Source organism: Alosa sapidissima, chromosome 20, assembly GCF_018492685.1.
Source record: "Alosa sapidissima isolate fAloSap1 chromosome 20, fAloSap1.pri, whole genome shotgun sequence".
Classification (NCBI taxonomy): Eukaryota; Metazoa; Chordata; class Actinopteri; order Clupeiformes; family Clupeidae; genus Alosa; species Alosa sapidissima.
The window spans coordinates 28,208,566-28,233,302 of record NC_055976.1 but is presented as its reverse complement, the minus strand read 5'-3'; the positions used below and the strand labels follow the sequence as shown (position 1 = coordinate 28,233,302).

At 42.3% G+C, this 24,737-nt stretch overlaps 1 protein-coding gene across 1 annotated transcript; it reads left to right on the top strand.

Annotated features, from left to right (window-relative positions):
• The first annotated feature begins 6,948 nt into the window (after window positions 1-6,948).
• wdr1 (WD repeat domain 1) lies at window positions 6,949-24,677 on the top strand. Its single transcript, XM_042075280.1, has 15 exons — window positions 6,949-7,103; window positions 8,088-8,209; window positions 8,465-8,555; window positions 8,763-8,910; window positions 9,520-9,700; window positions 11,264-11,341; window positions 11,456-11,536; window positions 16,375-16,608; window positions 16,991-17,078; window positions 18,077-18,233; window positions 18,399-18,486; window positions 18,788-18,898; window positions 22,525-22,698; window positions 22,824-22,968; window positions 23,705-24,677. Exons 1-15 carry the CDS (start codon window positions 7,088-7,090, stop codon window positions 23,809-23,811), a joined length of 1,821 nt encoding a protein of 606 aa, XP_041931214.1. The 5' UTR covers window positions 6,949-7,087; the 3' UTR covers window positions 23,812-24,677.
• Window positions 24,678-24,737: the final 60 nt, after the last annotated feature.

Below are 24,737 nucleotides of genomic sequence, written 5' to 3'. Positions count from 1 at the left end.
GACAAAGAAAGGATTTGGATGAATACAGGATTTTTGCCTGTTGCTTTGACCTCATCAGCTTGGACTTGTCTGTCTGCATAGACACAGCTGTAGCTGCCTGAATCTTGTCGTGTAACATTAGGGAGGGTAAATGTGAAATCTTCCAAGCCACCCAGTTGTCTCATTCGCTTTCCAATTCCATCTTTGCAGAGGTAGATTATCACAGGGGGTGTAATACCAACGATGCTGCACTTTAAATCCAAGCTTTCCCCTTCTCTTGCTTTTGTTGTGGTTGCAAAAATGGTTGCAGGGTTAAACGTGGGGAGACCTGAAGAATCATGTTGCCCTAGCAATTACAATGAAATGCAAAAAGTAAAAGTATAATTCCACAGATGTCATACTAAACCATAAAATTAACATACAAAAATGATTTACATACCTGTAGTGTTAACTGACAGAGGAAGAATTTGGATGAATACAGGATTTTTGCCAGTTGCATGGACCTTGGCAGCTTGTACTTTTCTGTCTGCATAGACACAGCTGTAGCTGCCTGAATCTTGTCGTGTAACATTAAGGAGGGTAAATCGAAAATCTTCAGAGTCACCCAGTTGTCTCATACGCATCCCAATTCCATCTTTGCAGAGGTAGATTATCACATCCTTAGGGGGTGTAATACCAACGATGCTGCACTTTAAATCCAAGCTTTCCCCTTCTCTTGCTTTTGTTGTGGTTGCAAAAATGGTTGCAGGGTTAAACGTGGGGAGACCTGAAGAATCATGTTGCCCTAGCAATAACAATGAAATGCATATATAATATAATCCACAAATGTCATACAAAACCATAAAATGAATTTACAAAAATGATTTACACACCTGTCTGACAAGACAATTCAACAATCCATGTAGCTACAAATTTAAAGAGAGAGAACACTGATGAGTTGTGATATAAAAACATTGTGATATAAAAACACATTAAGGATATACAATAACAATTAGTATGTGTGTCTTTGTGACATCAAGAGGGGGAAAATGCAGAATTAATGAGAACAGATTGGGTATTACGATCATAGGATCCAGTGTCCCTTCCAGAACTTCAGTAAACTAAAATGATCATACAACCAAAGCAAACCTGTCCTTAAGTTTAAAGAAAGACATGTACTCACATATAAGAATCATTTGCAGCCCCATTGCTGTTTCAAAAACTTTGGCTTAAAAAAACAGCACACCAGAATTAAGTTCACCTTTTTTAGCTTGGTTAAGTGGGAGTATAACAAGGGGGTGGGGAGTAAGCTACTGTGACCTACTGTACATTCTCTTTTATTGGTATTTCTCTTAAATGTCTACATTATATAGCCATGAACTCATCCTGAGCGAACACATTGGTCTTCAGTGATGTGATGTTGATTTCCATGTTCATGATTAGCTGATCAGACTGCAGATAGGAAAACAACTGGCCTCAGCCATCGACTTGCCTTTTCAGCAGCCACTGCAACACAACTGGCCTCAGCCATAGCCATCGACTTGCCTTTTCAGCAGCCACTGCAACACATGTTTTACAGCTCCTTGCGGTGACCTAGCCTGGCGAGCCAGACCCACATTAAAATGTAGGGTCTGGGCACTCACCGTTCGCAGTGCTCAGTCCGAGGGGCGGGATAATCAGTTGTCTTTCAAATTCCCTCTGCACGCAATAGGACGCAATTTGATATTTGTTTTCAAGTAGCAGGGAATTCAAGCCAAACCGTTGCAACTCTGCCATCAATCATTATGTTAAGCCCACCAAACGACTCTATACACGATTTCAATGTCCTGATTAAGTTTCGATTTCTGGAGCTCACAAGCCAACGGAGAGTTGCTAGACTAGGCTGCCGCTAGGGGCACGTCTAGATTTCTAGGATAGCGGTGACCGTCCTCAAAAATAAAAATCTAACTGAAGTGTTGTGGCTGACTGCTACAAAGCCTCTGGCACCTATTTCCACTGGTCTTGTGTGTGCTTGTCAGCCACATTCTCTTACTGTACATGTACATGTACCTCTGCTACCAGTTCTCTATACTTTAATAATTTCTCCTCTTCAAAGGCTTCCTCCATCACATCTTCAAAGGGAATAGTTAGCGCACTAAAATAGACGATGCACTCACTTTCCGAATACAGCACCATGTTTGGTCTCAAAGCAGTCACATTAATACACTGTGCTTGCACTGAGCTTGCAGTGGAGCTTGCACTGAGCTTGCAGTGGAGCTTGCAGTGGAGCTTGCGCTGAGCTTGCAGTGGAGCTTGCAGTGGAGCTTGCGCTGAGCTTGCAGTGGAGCTTGCAGTGGAGCTTGCACTGGAGCTTGCAGTTTAACGTAGCGAGCTGAATAAAGAAACAAAAATATGCAACAATGCGCTGTGTGGTTGTCATGTCACTTATACATCAGAGTCAGTCTGCTTTATTTAAGGCTCACTTGTCGCTCTTGACGTCTGAGGTCTCCCTGTCAGTTCAACTGAACTCATGTGGCCCTGTGCACCCGTGTGTTTTGGAAACGTGTTGCTCACATCAAACTAACAAAGGACCAGAAAAGCAAACATGACGGTTACGTTTCTTGGAGTTTTATGCCCCCAACGTTGTCTTCAAGGCAGCGTTGCCTGGAAGGCACTAGGGCTAGGCATGGGTTGAGGTTAGGGTTAAGGTAAAGGTTAAGGTTAGGTTTAGGATTAGGTGCCTTTAAGTCACCGGTGGCAACGCTGCCTGGAAGACGACATTGGGGGCATAAAACTCCATCGAGCTGACGGTTACGCCGTACACAAAGTGGCCAATGCATGCACATGAGGCTGGAGCCGAATACTGAATCATTAATTTTCAGATCTACATAGGAGGATGCAATGACCTATTCTGAGTTGACGCTTAATGCTGCAGTAGACTACGTCTTTATTTTGGGTGCTGTAAGAAAGCTTATGTGTGGTTGCTGGTTGCAAAGACTTTGTGTGTAGTCAGCAAGCAGCACGTGTTGCAAATGATCAAGTCCTCAGAGGGAAATATAGAGACTCTACAGACTCAATACCAGGGGTGACTCAATACCAGGGGTGTAGTAACACTAATTTACTGTTATTAGCTGAACTCAGTGTGGAATGCAGATACAGCAAAATAAGTTGATTCAATGAAATTCATTATTCTCTGTTATTCCACTGCTTGGTTGAATTTCCCATTGACCTGCGTAATTTAGAACGTGTATTAACCATATGTTATTTGCACACCTATGAAGTACATCTAGTTTGTTGGCCGTATCACGCTTGTATATTAATTGGCTGAACTCGTTAAGTTTGAATGAACTGTCACGTTGCATCCAAGCTATACAATACAGACGTTCAGAACATAGTAACAATGTAGCATATGACGGACGTGGATTTTAGCTAGTTGGATGACGTAGGCAAAATAGCCTAAAATAGTGATGTTTCAAAGCTAAGGTTCATCAGAATCTTGAGATATGCCTGCTTGACAACGGGAGAGATGGAACTAACGACTGGCCTTTGGCCATAGCAACCAGTCATTTAGAACTAGTAACGGCAGTTTGAGCTGCAAGTTGAGAAATTTGTTGATATGTGGTGGAAAGAAGTAGTTCTACAAACAATACCTACAGTTTTAGAGATTAAAACGTTTCCATTATAACAGGAAATGAACACAACACAAGTGGCAACAGTGGAATAAGCGGGATAATGGACTTCACGCCGTTCGACTAGACAAAGTTAATACACTTTTCCGCTTCACGTCGGGCCGTTTTATACGGAGCCCCTAAGGGGACATGAGCAAAATAAAATCTAAAGTTTAGTTTCATGTGCTCATGTGAAACTTTCATGTGCGCATGTGAAACTTTCATGTGAAATGAAAATGTTTCATGTGCGCACATGAAAGTTTCATGTGAAAAGGTTTTGCGTGCACACACAAAACTTTCATGTGCTCACATGAAATTTTATGTGCGCACATGAAACTAAACTTTAGATTTTTTTTTGCTCATGTCCCCTTAGGGGCTCCGTAGTTTTACCATCTAGTACGTGTATTAACTTTGTCTAGTCGAACGGCGTGTCGTCCATTATCCCTTACATATATAACTTGTTTTTATATGATGTCACAAAGGGGTGTGCTTTACCCAGATGAAGGCCATGTGGCTTCTCAGGTGCAATCAACAGCACAGTACTGACTATGGACTGGGTATGTTGGCGACTCTAAGCCCCCTCTAGAGTCACAGAATATTTATTTTATTTATTATATTTTATTTATTTTACATTGCCTTGTAAATACTTCTAATGGCTTGAACCCTTCCCCCTGCACACGGTAGTATATAGGCCTATATGTGCATTTGTTTTGGAACCATAGAACTATCAACAGGCAAAGACAATCTCCAAATAGCTATATCTACCTACCAGGTAATGTTGCACGATTCTCGCGAGATGTCTGAGGGGCTCTGCCAGGTAGCCTATGTTATGTGCACGATTTTCTCCACTAGAAGTTCGGTTCACATTAAAACTTACATAGGGTGTCTTACTGTCTTTAAGGGCATATCAAATGAAGTATTATTTCTCTGGCCAATCCATATAGTGTGGACTTCTGAACTTGTCAAATAGAAATCCCAGTTAAAGGTTTTCATCTCCCTCATTATTGTAATTTCATCACAATCAAAGGTGCATGCAGAACAATTTCAGATCTTTTCACATAAAATGGGAAACATTTGGGCATCCAGTCTTAAACCCAAAATTGTGCTGTTTAGAATGTATTCTTACTACACAAGTTATAATTCAGCACTTAGTAATTGAATTACAAAGACTTAACTACAGTTAAGGTGCTCATCATCAACAGTTCACACAGTTTATTAACTTTCCGTGAATTATTACAGGAAATGTTCATTAAAGGCATGAAGAAGTATGCCTATAGGCTAATAACTGATATGATTCATACAGTATAGCTACAGTAGACATACAATTATAAGACATGCAACCACAATAAACCACATCAGGCTACTGGCTACCGGTAAAGGTAGCCTATTCTAATGTTGACATTCTGCCAGCGTTGCTGAAGTGCTAAACTAGAGCTACACCCCCCTCTGCAGTTTGTCATGCAGCATATTTCATAGACTAATGAGATACATGTAGGCCTACACATCATTCATCCAACCCCACTCCCACTCGTGTCATAATATGCCAACAAGAACGAGACGTGTCCTGGGGAGTTTCTGTTTTACTTGAAATATGGATGATCAGGTGCATAAAAGACATTTGGATATTTGGTAACACTTTACTTGACAGTATCGACATAAGAATGACATGACACTGTCATGAACACATGACACTGTCATGACACATGAAACCTAACCCTAATCCTAACCCTAACTTGTTATTTGCACCTTCCTACGCCAACATTTACATGAGTGAGTGGGAGCAGGCCGCCCTGGCCAAGTGCCCCCTTCAACCCACTTTTTATTTTCGTTATCTAGATGACATCATTGGAGCTTGGCCACACCCCCTACAGGATTTCAACACTTTTTTAGACACCTTAAACTCACATCACCCAGTTGGTGTATAGTAACATAAATTAATTTATTGTGTGGCCCCCCATGAACGGAATTAGGGCCTAAGAGGTCCACCTTTTTTTGCATGTTGGTCTTAAGGGGGCATGTCAACCCATCCCATTACCACTTATTTCATGTATAGCGCCACCTAGTTAAAAATTAAAAAGCAAAAAATTAGGTGTTTTCATCACAATATCTCTGGCTGACATGGTCACTGCACGAAATTGAAAGTGTAGGATTATTATGACACCCTCCGAATGCATGCCAAGTTTTGCGAACTTCGAACTTTCGTTCATGGGGGGCCTTACAATAAAATAATTTATGTGTACATTTTCCCGGGACACTGAAAGACCGGGGTACACGAAACTTGGTGGGCATGTAACCCCACATGGATAGCATGGAACCATCGGTTTTCGTTTTGATCTGTAGCCCACCCCCCCCCCCCCCCGCTGTACTGGACCCCCCGAAAGGAGGGTAAGGCAGATACAGTTTTCTGTGAATATCTTGAGAACCGTAGGGCCTAGGATGACCAATTTTTTCCATATGTTTGCCTCCAGGGGTCATGTTAACCCATTCCATGTGCACACATGTGCATAAACAGATACACACGCACACACATACATTTACAGTAATCATATGTATGACACATACTCACACAGTAGACATATGTAAGCATGCATGCACATGCACAAACACACATACGCAGGCAAACACACAAGCACGCACACGGTTGTATAACATTAATTTTACATGTGAAATCTATGAACTAATCATGTTTTGGTACTTGTTGTCTAGCAGATACCAGTGAGAATTGAGTGTGGATAATGCAATTTAGTGAGACAGTTAGAATCATATAGGCCTTTCAGCGTGATTTATTTTTGTGGAAAAAAAGTGCTGGACTGGCGGCGGTCATATTTTGTACCGCTCTGCGGTACATCTAGTTTTAAGAGCACTAGTGTGTTTACATTTCCAGGTTTGCGTCACTGCGCCCCTCACTTTTACTGGGTTGAGGCCACCAAAAATATGAAAATGTCACAGGCACACCTTAATATAATTTCTGGCTACGCCTCTGGGCCTACAATTGAGAGCAATATCCTTTATGGGATGACAAAACGGTAGGCCTGGCCTATAGATTGTAGCAGCCTACACCACTAAAATATTAAAAATAGATATTTCCAGTAGGCTATTAATCCTGCATTTACGTCTACCCTTCCAAAATAACAGTTATCTCGCTTCATCATGTATGATTAGGCTACATGAATTCTCCAAGCCTACATTCTTTGAATGATTTAGCATCACAGTCAATTTCAAGTTTGGGCGTTTGCAGCATCTTTATGCAGTAAACGTCATTTCCTCAATAGGCAAGTGAGCACAAGCCTGGTGAGGGCGACAGCTGCTCGCGTGGAGGCCGACTTTACTATATATGGGCAAAGCCAAGCATACCGCGAGCGGCGTTTGCTTCCGTGTTTGTGGGATTAGGAGAGTCTAGACCCGCCGGTGACAGGGACTCGAGGACTGGGGAGGCTCACTGTTCCATTCATTCGAGGATATTACAGCAAAAACTCGCCAACATGGCATACGAATTGAGTAAGTCCCATTAAATCAATGTCTGTATCTCCCATCCCCACATTTCATTCAACACTGGGAAGCCTTTGTGTGCGTACTAATAATGTCTTGACAGGTTTTGATCAACTCGCCTAGACGCCAATTCAGCTAGCTAGCTTCAGCGGCTGGAAACCTCGCCCATGTCTGTCACAGGTTTATCCAAATGTAGTCGATCAAAATAATTTTCAGTACAAAGCAAACTAAGCATATCATTACTCTTGATCAGGCATGGCTTAGCACCGAGAACATAGATTTGTATGTATGCTAAAGACTGGGTTTGAAAAGTAACATGACCGTCGCTATTCCGACTGATGCGGAAATGTGGAGACACATTGTTATGATAGGAGAGGGAGTTTGCGGCTGGGTGGAATGGTTGATGCCAGTAGATACGATGAGTTAGATATATATGAACGTTTAAAGCATTTTATGATACTGGAGTGGATATAAGGGTCTTGGTTTCATTTAATGGTCCATACGAGTAGTGAATAATATTATTGCCGCATGTTAGTTCCTCATTGAACAAGTAAATGTAACGCTAGCGGTAGCAGCTAAACTGTCAGTGGCAACTGCTTGGGCTGTGAGTTTGTAGTCAGCCAGCCAGCCAGAGTAGCGTGTGTAGAGCGTGATTAGCTACTTATTTTGGTGCCTTGAGACTGTAGTTCTCTTCATTAGCTGCACAGCATGTTTTTCGAGTTCAATTAATCACACGGTGCTTGACGACATGCTGAATGGTCCACTTGCGTGCCTGTTTTTTTGGCACTTGTTCTGTTGAAAACGGGGCCAGTGTACAACTACCTGCATATCGTTATTATATGCAACCTTGTTTACAGTATCTTAATTTGGCTGCCAAGTGGCCTCTTTGTGTCTGTCAGTGGCTTCTACGTTTCTTGTAGTTTATGTCCATGTTCTGTCAACAATGTATACAGGCAGGTCGTTTAATGGCTTCGATTTCCCCATGTATCACAGAGCACACGTTCGCCAGTCTCCCGCAGATGGAGAGAGGAGTCGCAAAGATTCTCGGTGGAGACCCCAAAGGCAACAATTTCTTGTACACCAACGGGAAGAGCGTCATCATCAGAAATATCGATGTAATGATGCCCACCTTTTAAATATGATATCTGATTAACAGAATGTGTCACTGGATAAATTTAGATATCTCAAATAGCATGTTGTTGTGTCACAGCTCTATGGACCTGTGTCTGCAATAAAGCTTATATATATTTGCCTGATAGTAATCCAAGGTCCTTTAACATAACATTTATCTTGTTAAGAACTTTAATCTTAATTGTCTTTAATCCTGAAACAATTGCTCATTGTGTTGCTTGACCTTGCCTTTGTGACAGAACCCGGCAATTGCTGATATCTACACAGAGCATCCTCATCAAGTCATTGTAGCCAAGTATTCACCCAGTGGCTTCTACATCGCATCTGGAGGTATGTAAGGTGTATCTTCTTTGTCATTTAAAAGCATTTGTCATTGAATTGCTCATTTGTCATTTGATTGGTTTTTGTGTGGGACAACTAGTAAATGCCACAAATTCCTGTTTTTGTAACTAAAATAAGTGTAGGCCACCCGTACGATAAGTTATTTTGCTGTGATGGTGCATGAATTGGTAAAAAAAATCTGACTGCTTCCCACAGATGTTTCGGGTAAGATTAGAATCTGGGACACTACCCAGAAGGAGCACCTACTGAAGTATGAGTACCAGCCCTTCGGAGGCAAAATCAAGGACATCGCCTGGACGGAGGACAGCAAGAGAATTGCTGCAGTTGGAGAAGGCAGAGAGAAGTGAGTCCAATTATCATCATGTTCAGGAGGCCTGCACTCTCTGTCTGGAAGCTGCAGCTAAATCAGGATTTGAGGCATTCCTCCAGAATGAATACACTTAGGCCCGGGCTACACCAAGTCCCAGAATGAATACACTTAGGCACGGGCTACACCAAGTCTGCAACTGAAGCGCTCTGTTTGCGTAGCGTAAAAATAGTTTTAGAAGAAGATTTTTTTCCGAATGTACGCGCCGCTATCAAATCTGGTGTAGCCAGTTCCATTAATTGTAGTGGAAGCTAATTGTTGCAGCAGATGCTACTCGAACAGAGCACTTGCCCGATGTAGCCTTCCAATTAGTATTTCTGGATGTAAAGCTGATGCTTTTTGAACGATGTTGCTGCACAAAGTTCCTCAAAATTGTTTAGGTACATTTGGGCATTATTTTTTTTCAATCATTAGTAAATTATAATTGAATCCATCACCCATGGAATCGATTTTGTGGTTGCCCAGCAACATTGCTCAAAAAATCACCCTATGTATCATCACCCTTCTACACAAATCATCACACAAATACAGATGAAATGTATCTTGCTTGTATTTGACAGTAACTCTGTGTGTGTGTGTTGACAGGTTTGGGGCTGTGTTCTTATGGGACAGCGGCTCCTCAGTGGGTGAGATTGTAGGCCACAGCAAGGTCATCAACACAGTGGATATTAAACAGTCTCGTCCTTATCGCTTGGTCACTGGTGCAGATGACAGCTGCTGCACCTTTTTCGAGGGTCCACCATTCAAGTTCAAGTTCACCATGAGTGTGAGTGCTTTCTCAATGTGGAGCCAGGAAGTGTTTTGTGCTTTGGCTTGTGTAGTGTCCTCTGTTAGCGATCAGTAGGGAATCTTGCGAGGGTTGTGGGTTTGACAGGAATTTGGAAGCCAATTAATGGATAATTTTTTTCCCTTTTTTTTTGGCTCAGGACTGTGAATGTTTTCTTTTTTTTTTTGTGGCTGAGATTTGTGTGGTGGCTGATAAGTGAAAATCAGAAGAATCTAAAAAATGACTGAATACCGGGAGTAATTGAAATGCACCAGGCGACCACTTCCGCTTATTTAAAGGAAGAAAAACTAAACAGAAAATGCTAAACAGAAATGGCCTCATGTCGGGCACAAGAAAGGGCTGCCATGTCTGATTCGCCTATTCTCCCTCCTGCTCATTATGTAACTGCCCAGAGATGCAATAGCTTCTATGGATGGCAGTCCATCTGCAGTAGGATTCCAGTGAGTGCACTACTTCACAGTAGTGTGTTGGCTCTCCAAAACTTTTTTACAGAAGTCTGATGAGCAAAAAGCATCCACACACTCTGATCTGTGCAGATATCTTGCAGCAGTGCAGTTTGACATGCTAGTTTTACCTGAACTTGTACTCCTGATGGGGAAAACCCTTAACCGCTACATACAGTGTGTGTCTTATGCCCCGGCACACACTGGGCAGAGAGCTTTGGGAGCAAGGATGCTGCATATGCTGGGATTCCCTTTTTTTGCAAACGGGTTGGACGGGTCTAAACATGACTCGGCATTACCTAACCTCTTTCCTAATGTTCTTAAAGTCGTCAGCTTCCGTATAGATTTAGCATTTGGTTTTAGCAACAACAAGAAATGTACATTGTTTGTTGTCTCAGATATCATGCAAGCAAATTCTGATAAAAGTAATTCATCAAAAAAGTAATTGAGGCTAATGTTGATCATTATCAGTTAGTGAATGCTGCAGCTGACCGCATGTCTCATTAATCACCTTGCACATAGTTTGTCGTGGCCACGGCTTCGTTGTCATCTACATGGTCGCATGCCCGAATGCATTAAAAGCTGTCCTCATGTGCTTCATTTACACTATTCTCACTTGGTCGTCTGTCAGGGTAGCATTGCATTGAGTTGGCTTGCTGTAAGCAAAGCATGCAGGCTCTCCAGAAAGTAAATATTGGGCTTCTCATGAAGCCCGGTTATTCTTTATCTTGTTGTATTTTGTGGTCACAGAGAGCAACAGGCACTGTGTTGTTGTTTCATGAAATGACGTATGGTTGTTACTATGAGTTTCTAGCCCCTTTTGATCTATTCTCTGTGCAGTCAGACAGAAAGTCAAAAACCCTTCCAGTTAGGCCTCTGAATGCCTGGGTGTTGCATTTCTGTTTTTTTATGCTTTTCTGTCACATTTTCCACTCCAGGAGAATGAGTGCTGTGTGAGCAGGGCCTCAGTAACCACTACAGTGAATTACAGTGTTTCGGTTTAAGGGCAGTTTAAGGGTGGAAGTGTGTGAAGTGGGTGCATGTCAGCGTGTTCATAGGGAACTAACGAGTTCTCTCTCTGTCCTCTCCACCCCTGCAGGACCACAGTCGCTTCGTCAACTGTGTGCGCTTCTCTCCGGACGGCAACCGATTCGTCTCGGCTGGAGCTGACGGCCAGGTGACTGGAACTCCCAAGGCCGTTGGCCAGGCTCCGTCTGGTCTGCGTGCGAGACAGCTGCAGTGTTTGTAGGGAGTGCACCTGACTTAACTAGTGTGTTCTGTGCTGTTTCAGATCAACATCTATGATGGCAAGACTGGTGAGAAGGTTGGCACGCTGGGAGGAGAGAAAGCTCACGAGGGTGGAATCTATGCCGTAAGTCTAAATGTCCTGCCCAGCCTCTTCAGAAATACTGAATGCTTTCAGTTATATGTGTTTGAACAAATGGTACTGGTATTGTCTCCTTTCCTAACGTTGTATCTGTATGTGTAAATGTTTTTTTAAGTGTGGAATGTGCTAATAAGCAGGAAATGTACAAATATGCTGAACTCAGAGAAATAGCAGGATCTGTTGTGGTGAGGGGGACATAGTCTGAGCGAATTAGGGTTGAAGGTGGAAGTAAATACATATATATATTTGGTATCAATCGAACCGTAATTTCAGGTAGATTAAGAATTCCAGGTGCCTACAGTGCAGATTTGTACCAGAAAAAAGATATACAGCTTTGAATGGACCATGGTATAATGATTATTGGGCCAAAATCCTATATTATCACATATAGATATTAGCTGATATCTCTCATACTGGTAAAATAATATTTACCAAACTTGGTGTACTTACTCACCATAAGTTCTTGATGAAATTAGTAGGTGTTTAATGTCTTGGGGTCAAAGGTCAAGGTCACGTGAGGTCATAGTTGACATGCAATGTTTGTTTTATACCTCTCAAGCAGATTAAAGGATCCTCATTAAACCCAACAATTAATTAAGCCTAAATTAACTAATAAGGCATTAAAGATCATGGGGTCACAGGTAGAGGTTAAAGGTCATGAGGCTATAGCTGGCTGAGGCATAGAATCAACTATCTGAATTGACATTAAAAAAGATTAAGACATTTAAATTAAAGCAAAACAAACTTTATTTTCTGTATAAAAACAGTTGTTTCAACCTCCACATCTTATTTTAGTATTGTAGTAGTAGCCTCTCTGAAACCAGGGGAAATCTAAATAATTTGCTGTTTTAAAAATGCAAACATCTGTGTGAATACCTGTTTTAAAATAACTGTTTCAGAGTTTTAGATTAAATCCAAACCATTTCTGTCAAACATCTGATAAACATTGTCATCTACAGCTATTTCCTTCAACTTAAATTATAACGCCAGACAATTGATGTAAATGTCTATGTTGATAGAATACTGTTAGAAATAAAAACTACCCTTGCATCGCATTGCAATAGTTATACTTTGTTCCCTGAAGTTGGTAGTAGGCATATAAACAACGGCAGCAGCGGACTGATATTACCTAGGATTCTACTAGGTTTTATGGTGGGTTTTCAGGATGTGAAGGGATGTAATCATGGGTTTCATAAAGTACTGGGGGTACCAGGATGAGAGGATCTCCTCCTTACATGGTTAAGGGAGAGGGGGTGTTATCAAGCTGGTGAGGACTGGACAGGACAGGGATGAGGAGGCCACTGTGCCTTATGAGTTCGGGCCTGTCCAGCTAGGAAGAGAATACGATAAGAAGGCCTTATTTCACCAAACTGGAAGGAACCAGAAAAACTTAGGGTTACACTATTTTACATATGTTACCTATGCATTACATAGGTTTGCATATAGTTTTATGCATGATGGGAAGATGGTTTCCACCAATGAAAGCGACCCTGCTTGGTACTGATTGGTGAAGGGTGTTGATGGAGATGGCGTGAGAGGGTGGCACTTCTCAAGGGCTGAGGAGTATAAAATATAGTGTATAGCCATCCGTAGGGGAGGTCTTGTCGGGGGCCCCAGCTATCATTGCAATACGGTGAATAAAGATGAACAGTCTTCGGAAAATCTTCTATCTACATTGTCTCCTTCGGACGCCTTGTTCCAGAGTGCTAAATTACTAAATAGTCAAGTGTTAATTGGACAATTGGATTTGGAAGTGGACATTTTCTAGCCTGGAAAATCCAGACCCTGGTAATCTAGAAAGATTAAGGGTCTGGTCACGAATAATGTAATGGCCCAACTCGAGGGGCGGCACCAAGCGTGCATTTGAAAATCTCACTGCACGCAATTGGATAACACAATACGACCAATGGTTACTCCACTCACATCCATCAGGGATCGCTTCCGTTGAGAGTGATTTCGGCACCATATTTTATGGTAGAGCCAATCAGGACGCAGGGCGGGAGTTTCATAGATGTGACGTAGCGTAGAAGCGACTGTGAGACTGTTCTCAGCGTCACGGGTTGGCTTCAATGTGAGTGGTTGAAGTAGCATGTTAATAGAGGACGGACAAGTGGCTTATCCAATCATATGCAAGGATTTTTGGCCCAGCCTTCTGAAACACCACTCCAATGGATCGATCCCAGATGGATTAGTGGAGCTAGGCGGAACGAAATTCATCTGGCGAGAGTCAGGTTAGTCTCATCATCCATTGCAGTGAAATGGAAAATAATGAATCAAGACAGTACTGAGCACAACTACATACTGATATTCATCCCAGGGGAAAATATTGCTTCTTACAACAGTCTCATCTTTCAGAAACAAAATTTAGAAAATGAACTGCTATCCTAATACTTTGTGTCCCTTAATGTGCTTTGTAAGAAATTATAAGGTGGCTTGTAACAAATTCGTATTTAATTATATTATTGATATCTACCGTCAAAATCTTCCAAAATATTTAGATATTATTTTTTGCCCACCCCTAACTTCAACTGAACAGATAACAACGGACATCCCACATTACTAACATCAAAACTGGAAGACAATGCTAGTCTTCAGGGTCACAGAAATTGCCAAGAGAAAGTGGACAACACCTTGTCCATGAAGGGAAAAATAGCAAGGGCCACAGTTAACAGTCATACTAACTTATGGAAAGTCACAACAGCACAGAAAGCTATAATTTACAGCTGGAAGTAGCACTGCTTGTACTGTGGAAAGGACTGCATGGGCAATATTGGTATGGGAGATATTGGTCAGGTCATGACTATGCTAGTAGAAGTATTTCACTGTTATGTAACTGCTAAGCACATTTGCATACAGTAATTGCAATCAGATTCTTGATTCTTATATACAAAGGAGGGGTATTAAACTCATTGTGCTGTAGATGGGGACTCCCCATGTCAAAAACAACCAAGTCTATGTTGTGCAACATAAAAAACGTTGACTATATTTACAGTAATTGAATTGAACATGGCATGTTGATTAGCATGTCTCTACCGTCTATAACCTTGTATGTCAGGGAATGAAACTGACCTTAACCTTTGACCCCATGGCCCTGAGTCCCTAAGTTCATCTAACTTGTATAGACAATAAATGTACTAGAGTTAATGAAGATCCATCAGTCTGCTTTGGAGATATGAACCAAATACTGCATGTGAGTTATGTGTGTGACCCCTTGTAACCTTGACCTTTGACCTCAATACCTAAATTGTCTTGCCAGCTCTTTGACAACTTGTAGTGGGTAAGTAGACCAAGTTTGATGAATATCTTTCAATTGGCTTAAGAGATATCAGCTAATATCAAGATGTACTAACATACGTGTTTGGCCCAAAACTCATTGTGCCATGCTCCATTCAAAGCCCTATATATGTTTTCCCGTACAAATCTGCGCTGTAGGCACCACAAATTCTTAATCTACAGAAAATTCCGATTCAAATGATACCAAATATGCTTTTGCTGTATTTACTTCCACCTTTGACCCTTTTCTAGGCTAATTCGCTCAGACTAACATGCCAGTGTTTAATCGCAACTTCCTCCCTGGAGAGATCCGGAAGTGTGTGTGTGTGTGTGTGTGTGTGTGTGTTTTTTTTGGGGGGGGGGGGGGGGGGGGGGTTGCAATGATCTGTGTGTACTGCTTGATTTAATCTAAACTACTGTCATTTAGTTGGTGGGCAGGATGTTTTGACAAGACTCTATTTATAAACATCAAGTCTGGGTCACCATGCAGCAGCTCTGTAAGAATTGCTCTAGGGATGCTTCCTTTTTAAAGAAAACTGAATGAATATGACTGTAGCATGTCCAGGGTGCTAGGTGCTGTTTTCTAATGTATCCCTAAACATGTTTCACACAGTGACAAACATGTTTGGCCTCATGAGACAAGAGACTACCAGTGCTGCTACTAATCATACTGATTAATCTCTAATATGATTGCCACTAGTATGACCGTAATCACTGTGGTTATTGCTTAGAGATTATACATAATCTGATTTCCTTCAGTCAATCCAGTGCTTTGCAATGGGATTTGAAACAAATAGAACGCCATAGCACTTTGAATGCAATACAGGTCCATGTTCCTTTGTTGTGAAGTGACTGCTTTATAGCCACTAGTAAGCATATAAATATGACTATAGATCAGATGCTACTTTAGATCATAATAGAGGTGTTGATGATGGTTTATGGTTGTGGTGGTGATGAGGATTGCTAATAGTGATGAGGTTGTGATTATGGTGGTGTTGATTATGAGGATGATGGTGGTGGTGGTGGTGATGCTGATGATGATGGGTGTTGATAGTTATGGTGGTGATGAGGATTGTTAATAGTGATGAGACGGTGATGGTGATGGTGATGCTGATTATGAGGATGTTGATGGTGATTATGACTGGTGTTGATAGTGATGGTGGTGATGAGGATTATGTTGATAGCGATGAGATTGCGATGAGAATGATGACTATGATGATGATGATGATGGTAGTGGTGATAATGATGATGATGGTAGTGGCGATAATGATGATGGTAGTGGCGATAATAATAATGGTGATGATGATGATGATGGTAGTGGTGATAATGATGATGATGGTAGTGGCGATAATAATAATGGTGATGATGATGATGATGGTAGTGGTGATAATGATGATGATGGTAGTGGCGATAATAATAATGGTGATGATGATGATGATGGTAGTGGTGATAATGATGATGATGGTAGTGGCGATAATAATAATGGTGATGATGATGATGATGGTAGTGGTGATCATAATAATGGTGGAGTGGTCTCTTTATCACGGCAGGTGAGCTGGAGCCCTGACAGCTCCAAGCTGATCTCGGCGTCCGGGGACAAGACGGTGAAGCTGTGGGATGTGGCCAGTGGCACGGCGGTCACCACCTTCAACATGGGCGCCGACGTCATGGACCAGCAGCTGGGTTGCCTCTGGCAGAAGGACCACCTGCTCAGCATCTCCCTGTCGGGCTACATCAACTACCTGGACAAGAACAACCCTGACCGCCCGATCCGCACCATCAAGGTCGGCTGCCTTTCTGGTTTCTTAGTTTTGAAGTTGGTTGCTTGTTCCTTTTGGTTGCTGTCTGAGAAGCTCCGGAAGAAGCTTCAGTGCTACTTAAATCCTCACTGACCGATTATAAAAGGGAAGTAAGAATAAATAGGAACTAGCATTGAAGTGTCCAGTGCAAGTTCTTCTCTTTGAAATAGTTTATACTGAAGTGTGTTCATTTAGCAGACCCCTTTGCATGCAGTATCACAACTGTTCGTAGGGCTGGAGTGTCATTAGAGCCAACTTCCTATGTCCAAGTTCCAACTGTACTGCAATAATCATTTTGGGTTTCATTTTGGAAATGTGCAGGAGATATAAAACATATTTTATGTCTTTTTTTTTTATTCCTTAACAGGGACACAGCAAATCAATTCAGTCCTTAACTGTCCACAAAACTGATGGAAGGAACTGCATCTACTCTGGGAGCCATGATGGACATATCAATATCCTTTCAGGAAATTAAGTGATCCATTACCATCTTAAAAGTTGCAGCCAATAATGTTACTTGGACGGATGGGCCTGTATTTGTCAGCTTCTTCCTTGAGATATTTGAGAGAGACTGTCCGCCTGAACAGCTCCAGTGGGCCAGCTCCAGACCACGTTCAAATTTAAGAAACTCAAGAATTTGTTAAGTAAATTGGTGTAAAAAAAATGGTTTGCGAGGGCTGATTCACACCGGGTGCGTGGCATGGGCGTGTCAGCTGCGTGGCGTGTCCGTTTTTATTTCGGCTCCCATGGTAACAGGTTAGAGCTTGCACACCGCCTGCGTGACACGCACGTCTCGGGTGCGGCTCGAGCCGCGCGGAAAACACACGCATGCTAGAAATCGGACCGACGCTGATTTTTTTTTTTTTTCACGCCACACGCAAGCGTGTTGGAAGCGCTTCCATTCAAAACAGTGAAGAAAATAATGAAGAGCTGTTTTAATAGGCAGAGAGGCCGCCGCAGCGCAGAGAGGCCGCCGCAGCGCAGCGCCAGACATGTTTCTGGTGTGCAAAGACATAGAAAACGACAGGCAACCGCCCGTAACCGACACGCAACAGACACGCCACGCACCCAGTCTGAATCAGCCCTAAGGGTGCAAAAGAGCACAATGCAAGCAACAGTGTCAGCATGCGTAGTCATTAGCCAGTAGTGTAGACGAATGTTTGTAAGGGGTTGGGGTCATGAAAACGAAAGGCAAAGATAACAAAACCAACGAGACCAAATGAAAGGGTGCATGCCTTCCACCCGTCCATCCCTTCCATTGTATACGCCTACATGAACGCATATAAAGGTACATGTGAGCGTAATCCCAGGTAACTGGGTGGAGACAACTCTGTTAAAAAAACACCACCTAAACCAGCTAAAAAGCCCGCAGTCTATCACACTAACTTTTTAATGGAAGGTTAATGGAACTTTCTTCTCAGCTGGTTATGGTCCTTAACCAATGGTATTGCACATTACTGGGATGCTGAGACCGGGGAGAATGACGAGTTTTTGGGCAAAGGGCACAGTAACTCCGTAGCCAAGATGGCTGTGAACGACTCTAACCAGCTGGTGACCTGCAGCATGGATGACACAGTGCGCTACATTGACGTGACCAAAAAAGAATACAGGTGTGTTTGTGTGTGTTTGTGTTACGATGGGTTTTTGCGCAGTCCCTGTGGCTCCATAACACTATTGTGAATCGTTTCACTGACATTAGATGTACAATTTTCCTTCAACAATATCACGCTTTTTGAAATCCCTCTGTGAAACTTATTTTGATTACTCCATTTCAGTGCCTCTGATCTACTGAAGATGGATGTCCAGCCTAAATCTGTGTCCGTGTCCTCGGGCGGACTTGCCATGGCTGTGTGCATTGGTCAGGTAGGAAATATTTGCAGAAAGCCTTGTTCATTTTACTGCATATGAATGCACTGATTCATGCTGCAATCTACTGCACTCAGTTTGTGGCTTAGCTTACTTACACTTTGCATGTTAAAACGTCCAACTTGCCAGCATTAAGTCTTTTTATGTACTGTACTTCAAAGCTCTCGTTGTGATAAAAAAAAAAAAAAACTTCCTGACACATTTCTAGCTGTGGCAGGATATTCTGTTGTGTGTGTAACGCAGCGTGAGTGTACTCATTAATCGCGGTCATTCTCGTACTCCTGTGTGCCTGTGGCAGCTGGTGCTGATGAAGGACAAGAGGAAAGTGTTCACGCTGGACGATCTGGGCTACGAGCCGGAGGCGGGAGCTCTCCATCCCGGCGGCGGCACTGCCGCAGTGGGCGGAGCGGTGAGACATCCAGATTTTTCTCCCTCTCGGTTTACATTACATTACATTACATTTGGCTGACGCATTTTTAACCTAACTAACTAACAACATGGTAACAGTTAAGTTTTAAAGCAATTTTCTCAACAATTTTTAGGACCATTTAAAAACGGTAGAGTACAGTAAGAATAAGTGCATTAGTGAGTGCTGTTTTTAACAGTTGGGTGTCAGTTCAAGACGGCTGGTAAGTGCTAGGATCAGCAAGACTTGTTGTAAGTGGTGCAATGAGAGGAGATGTTCTCTAAAGTTTACATGGTAATGGTAAAGGGGCAGCCGTGGCCTACTGGTTAGCGCTTCGGACTTGTAACCGGAGGGTTGCCGGTTCGAACCCCGACCAGTAGGAACGGCTGACGTGCCCTTGAGCAAGGCACCTAACCCCTCAGGCAGCTCACTGCGCCGGCATTGGTGTACGTTTCACCTCACTGTGTGTTCACTGTGTGCTGAGTGTGTTTCACTAATTCACGGATTGGGATAAAGGCAGAGACCAAATTTCCCTCACGGGATCAAAAGAGTATATATACTTATACTTAAAGCAATACATGAACGTTCGTGTTTTTCTCTTGGTTTTGTTACTTTATTAACCCTTAGAACCCTAAGCTGTTTTTAGGGCATTTTCACTACCTTTATTCATAAGGATTTATTCTGGTCATTGTAAGTGCCACACACACATATTATATATTGTTTTTTTTCAGCAGAGTCTAGGCTATCCAGATCTGCCATTTAATGTATTAGTACTAGCATTGATTTTATTTAGATTTTTAAAGAATTAAAATATAAAAATCATATTATAAAAATTCTTATATTTTGACCTGTATCTCACCACAGCAAGCTCATAGCTCTACATGCATTTGAATCGGGCAATATAATTGCCATGTTGGAGGGATACTCTGGGTCTGAGCAATTTACAGAAATATGTGGTGTGTGATTTACGGAAATAAATGCCATTTTTTATTTAGCGATGAAAAATGACCATTCTGCGCTCCATATCTGTGACACGAACTGATCTGACCTGACTTGACCCAAGTTTGCCTGTTAGCATGTGTGACTATGGTGTATTCACTCATGATGATTCTCAACTTTTTACTGCATTGCCATGAACAAAGTAAAGGCAAAAAAGGTGTTGGGAACAAATTGGGATGCAATGTGAGCCTTGAATTGGATGCCATGCAGGAATTTGCTAGGATCTCAATTAAAAAAACCGGATTATGAACTTGCTTTGCCATAGAGAAACACATGATAGCGTTGGATTATAAACATGCTTTGCCACAAAAACAGACAAAAAGGGGTAAGTCCAGCTATATGAAGTTATTATTTTGCTGTCACTTCGTCTGTTTTATAACCCAGAAGGATGTATATAGCTCTGTGTCTCCTCTTTCATCTGACATACGTGGAATATCTATCCGATCACGGGTCCACGAGTAATTCAAACGAGAGTAGATAGATACTTTATTGATCCCCAAGGGGAAATTCAGGAAATGGGTGATGGAGTAATGGGTGTGCAGCGTTGGTTTGTGTACATGACGTTAATATTTTGCAGTCACTTCGTCTGTTTTTATAAGCCAGAAGGATCGATATCCATGGTACCAATGGATAGCCCTGTGTCTCCTCTTTCATCTGATATGCTTGCCATATCTATGCGATCACGGGTTCGTGAGTAATTCAAACGAGAGTAATGGGTGCGCAGGTGAACGCAGAGAAGTATAGACTGTAAATATGATGCAATTTAATTTCATGATTTTTTTTTTTTTTTTTTATTTTCATACAGGCAAGTGCGTAGTCTCTTTGGAAAGCCCCACTTCTCTGTCATGCAATAAAGGTTTCATCTCGTTGCGATGAACAGTTGCGGAGCAAAAAACAGAGAAGAAAGGGTGTGTTTTTTGACTCACTTTGCCTCAATCGGGTTCTAAGGGTTAAGGCTTAGTTGTCCGTTGACCACCAAAGCGTGTTGAGTCCTAATAATAATAATAGCGGCTTATTGTTACGTGGTAGCAAATCATGTTATCAAAGAAATAGACGTAATGTAGGAATGCACACAGATATATTGCAACAGGTAGGCTAATGGTGTAGGCCTATCTGACGAAGACCTGAGTGGTTGGAATGTCGTACTTGTACACTGGGCACAAAGAAGACTATCCTCACATTTTTACCTTTGCAACTGTCAAAGAAATCCCATGAACACGGGAAGGCCTAGGGTAGCCTATACTGTACATCAGATGGCTTAAAGATTAGGCCCCTCTGCATAGCATTCAGTGATTTGCATGCAGTAATTTCAACACTGACCTTGATCTAGCCTAGTTTGGCTATTTAAAGCTACTTTATTGCCAAAACAACACAATGTATATGAACTATAACAAACAATAAAGGACTTAATCACACAAAATAGGCCTACTATTTTACTGACTATAAAAAATGATAATTATGTAGGAAGTTTTGAACCCAGAGTTGACCTGCACACTACAAAAGTGAACCGAATTCAACACAAATGATTCAATACACTCGGAGAAGGTATGAGTCCTTTCTTTTCCAGATATCTTAGGATTTCGCCGTAGTATCGTTTCAGTATCGAGCATCGTGATATTTATGGCAGGTATCGTATCGAAGTCATAATTTTGGTATCGTGACAACACTATTGCATATTACTTAGTTCTAGGGTTGTTCTGATTTTGTATTTAGGAAATGTGTTGAAGGAGTTGAAGTTTATTTCCTAGTGCAACAGATATATGAAGACCTAGTCAGGAAGATTATTAATGGGAAAACAGGCTTTATTCTCTAAGATGTGCGTCAACGGAGAGAGGCAGGCTTCTAAAGAAAATTAATCAGTTGTATCTCTAATCTAATTAATAAACTGAGAAATAAATTAATCTTAAGTCCAGTATCTTACCCAAAGGATGGTGTCAGTCCCTAGTCCTAACCTCACATAAATGTGTATGAGGCAGGCACGAGGGCTGGTCATGCTGAAGAGTTATTACTGTAGTGAAGTGGAACTGCCTTTCTCCTGGCCAAATGTTTTGCTAATCAGATCGTTTATGAGTACTTGGAGTAGATCTTTGCGACCGTGGGAAGGTGTAATGGTGTGGCCAGAGACGAAAAGGCCTGAATTCCTCCTCTCCTGCACACACACCCTGCGTCCTCTCCTGCACACACACCCTGCCTGCACACACACACCCTGCGTCCTCTCCTGCACACACACCCTGCGTCCTCTCCTGCACACACACCCTGCGTCCTCTCCTGCACACACACCCTGCCTCCTCTCCTGCACACACACCCTGCCTCCTCTCCTGCACACACACCCTGCCTGCACACACACCCTGCCTCCACTCCTGCACACACACCCTGCCTCCACTCCTGCACACACACCCTGTGTCTATTGCTGTAGAGAAAACGCCACACCTGGCATGTAGCGGAGATGCACAGAAATGTTTCCATTCAATCCTAATTCTAAGTCTTGGAAACTTCAGGACATAAGCTTTCAAATGATTACACAATAATAATGAAGCAATACATGAACAAAAAGAAAGATGTATGCATCAAAGCAACGATCCTGATTGTTCTTCTGTGCCTTTGGTAAGCGTTCTGTTTCTGTTCCGCAGGATGGAAAGGTACGCTTATACTCCATCCAGGGGAACACCCTGAAAGACGACGGAAAGCTGCTGGAGGCCAAGGGGCCAGTGACCGACATGGCCTACTCTAACGACGGAGCCTTCCTGGCTGTGTCCGATGAGAAGAAAGTCATCACTGTCTTCACTGTGGCGGACAACTATGCGGTGAGGGTGTTCGCTAGTGTTATCCTTGCAGATTAACTAGATTACATAGTTATTGATTGGGGCTTTGTAATCAATTAAGCTAAATCCATGTATGATTTATTTTCTGGTTTGTTTTTTTGTCATAGGTCAAAAACGATTTCTATGGGCATCATGCAAAAGTGGTATGCCTGGCTTGGTCGCCTGATAATGAGCATTTCGCTAGTGGTGGCATGGATATGCTGGTGTACGTGTGGACAGTCTCTGATGCAGATAAGAGAATTAAGATCCCAGGTAAGAACCCATCCTCTTTCGCACACACACACACACACACATACAGTATATGCAAGTACAGTGGCTAAAGTTCCCCACTTGGCTATTTAAATCCCTCTTGGGTAACTGTATCCAGGAAAATATTCTGCCATTTGCAGTAGTGCAGGGTACTGTGACACACTTGAGCCCTGCTTGGGCCTGGTGTTGGGTTCCACAACGGGGATTTCCTTTCAGGACGGGCTCCGCAGAAGTCCCCTAAGCCTCTTAGAACTCAGACTGAGGTGCTCCATCTTGGTGCTGCTGTGTTCTAATTCCGCATTGCTCTAAACATATCCTGCAAAGGCATACATGCACACATACTGACCTATTTTACACAGACTATGATAAGTATAAGTAGATATACTCTTTTGATCCTGTGAGGGAAATTTGGTCTCTCCCAATCTGTGAATTAGTGAAACACACTCAGCACACAGTGAACACACAGCGAGGTGAAGCACACACTAATCCCGACATAGTGAGCTGCCTGCTACAGCGGCGCTCGGGGAGCAGTGAGGGGTTAGGTGCCTTGCTCAAGGGCACTTCAGCCATTGGTACGAACCAGCAATCCTCCAGTTACAAGTCCGAAGCGATAACCAGTAGGCCACGGCTGCCCCAATATGATACTGGCGTGCTATGAAATGAGTGTTAGTGAGGTATGCCACATTGACATGATTGTTTTTGTTTTTGTTTTTGTACTGTTTGTCTGTTGTTTCTGTAGACTCTCACCGGTTGCACCACGTGAGTGGCATCGCCTGGCTGGACGAGCGCACTGTAGTGACCACCTCCCACGACGCCAGCGTCAAGCAGTGGACTTTAAAAATCTGACCATTTTAGAGCACTCCGGATCTTCAGGGACTAGGACTACTGTAGAAGTGACCCCTCTTCCTCTCCTCTGTCTTGTTATCTCTTCTGCTCCCCCTCTCCCTCTTTCTTTCTTTCTTTCTTTCTTTCTTTCTTTCTTTCTTTCTTTCCCTCTTCCTCGCTCTCTCTTTTTGGTAATGCCTTTTTTTCTTTTCTGGTCACCTGTTGTCACCAGGCCCCTAATTTCTCACTGTCTGTCTTGGTAAGGGAAAAGCTCATAGAAAAGAGAAAGCACCACCCACTGTCTTTTTTTTTTTTTTGAAAAAAAGTGTACTTGGTTACTTATTTGCACAAAGAAAAGAAAGCAAATGCAAAGTCTATGAAATTAAACACTTAAGATCCTTGGAGCTTTCCATGTTTTAAAAAACCCCACAATAGACCGATAAAACAAAAACTTATTCAGCTCAACATTCCAGAGGCTCCAGCCTTATGTCTGTTTCCGCGGAAATGCTTGTTTGTTCACACTGGTGTCCAGCTATGATCAGTGGTCAGGATAGTGTGGCATGGGACTTTGTTGCCTCACGTGTGTGTGGCGACAGAACATATCTGTGCCATGCAGAATCCCTATTTAAATAAATAAAAAAAATATGGGTGACATGGGGAGCAATAACAGGAAATAAAGCGAACAAAAATGATGTGTTTTCAAGTCTTCAATCGAAATGCTGTGTGTGGAACTCCCATGAATTTTCTTTGAACTCATTATGTCTCTCACATTTTTGTTTTAATTATTATTTCCTTTTCTTTTTTTCTCTGATTTTTTGTTGTGATTCCTCCACCCTTTCCAGTCGGTGGATGTAATTCATAATATAATAAAAATGAACACTTTTTAATGCAGCCTTTACTGAGTCATATCCACCTGCTGCTCCAGTCATTCCTTCAGTTAATCATTA

Excerpts from the sequence above, each read along its gene's own strand:
- wdr1 (XM_042075280.1), top strand. Across the intron at positions 8,911-9,519 it reads GTTGGAGAAGGCAGAGAGAA|GTTTGGGGCTGTGTTCTTAT; the intron begins GTGAGTCCAATT and ends GTGTGTTGACAG. Across the intron at positions 18,899-22,524 it reads CTGCCGCAGTGGGCGGAGCG|GATGGAAAGGTACGCTTATA; the intron begins GTGAGACATCCA and ends TCTGTTCCGCAG.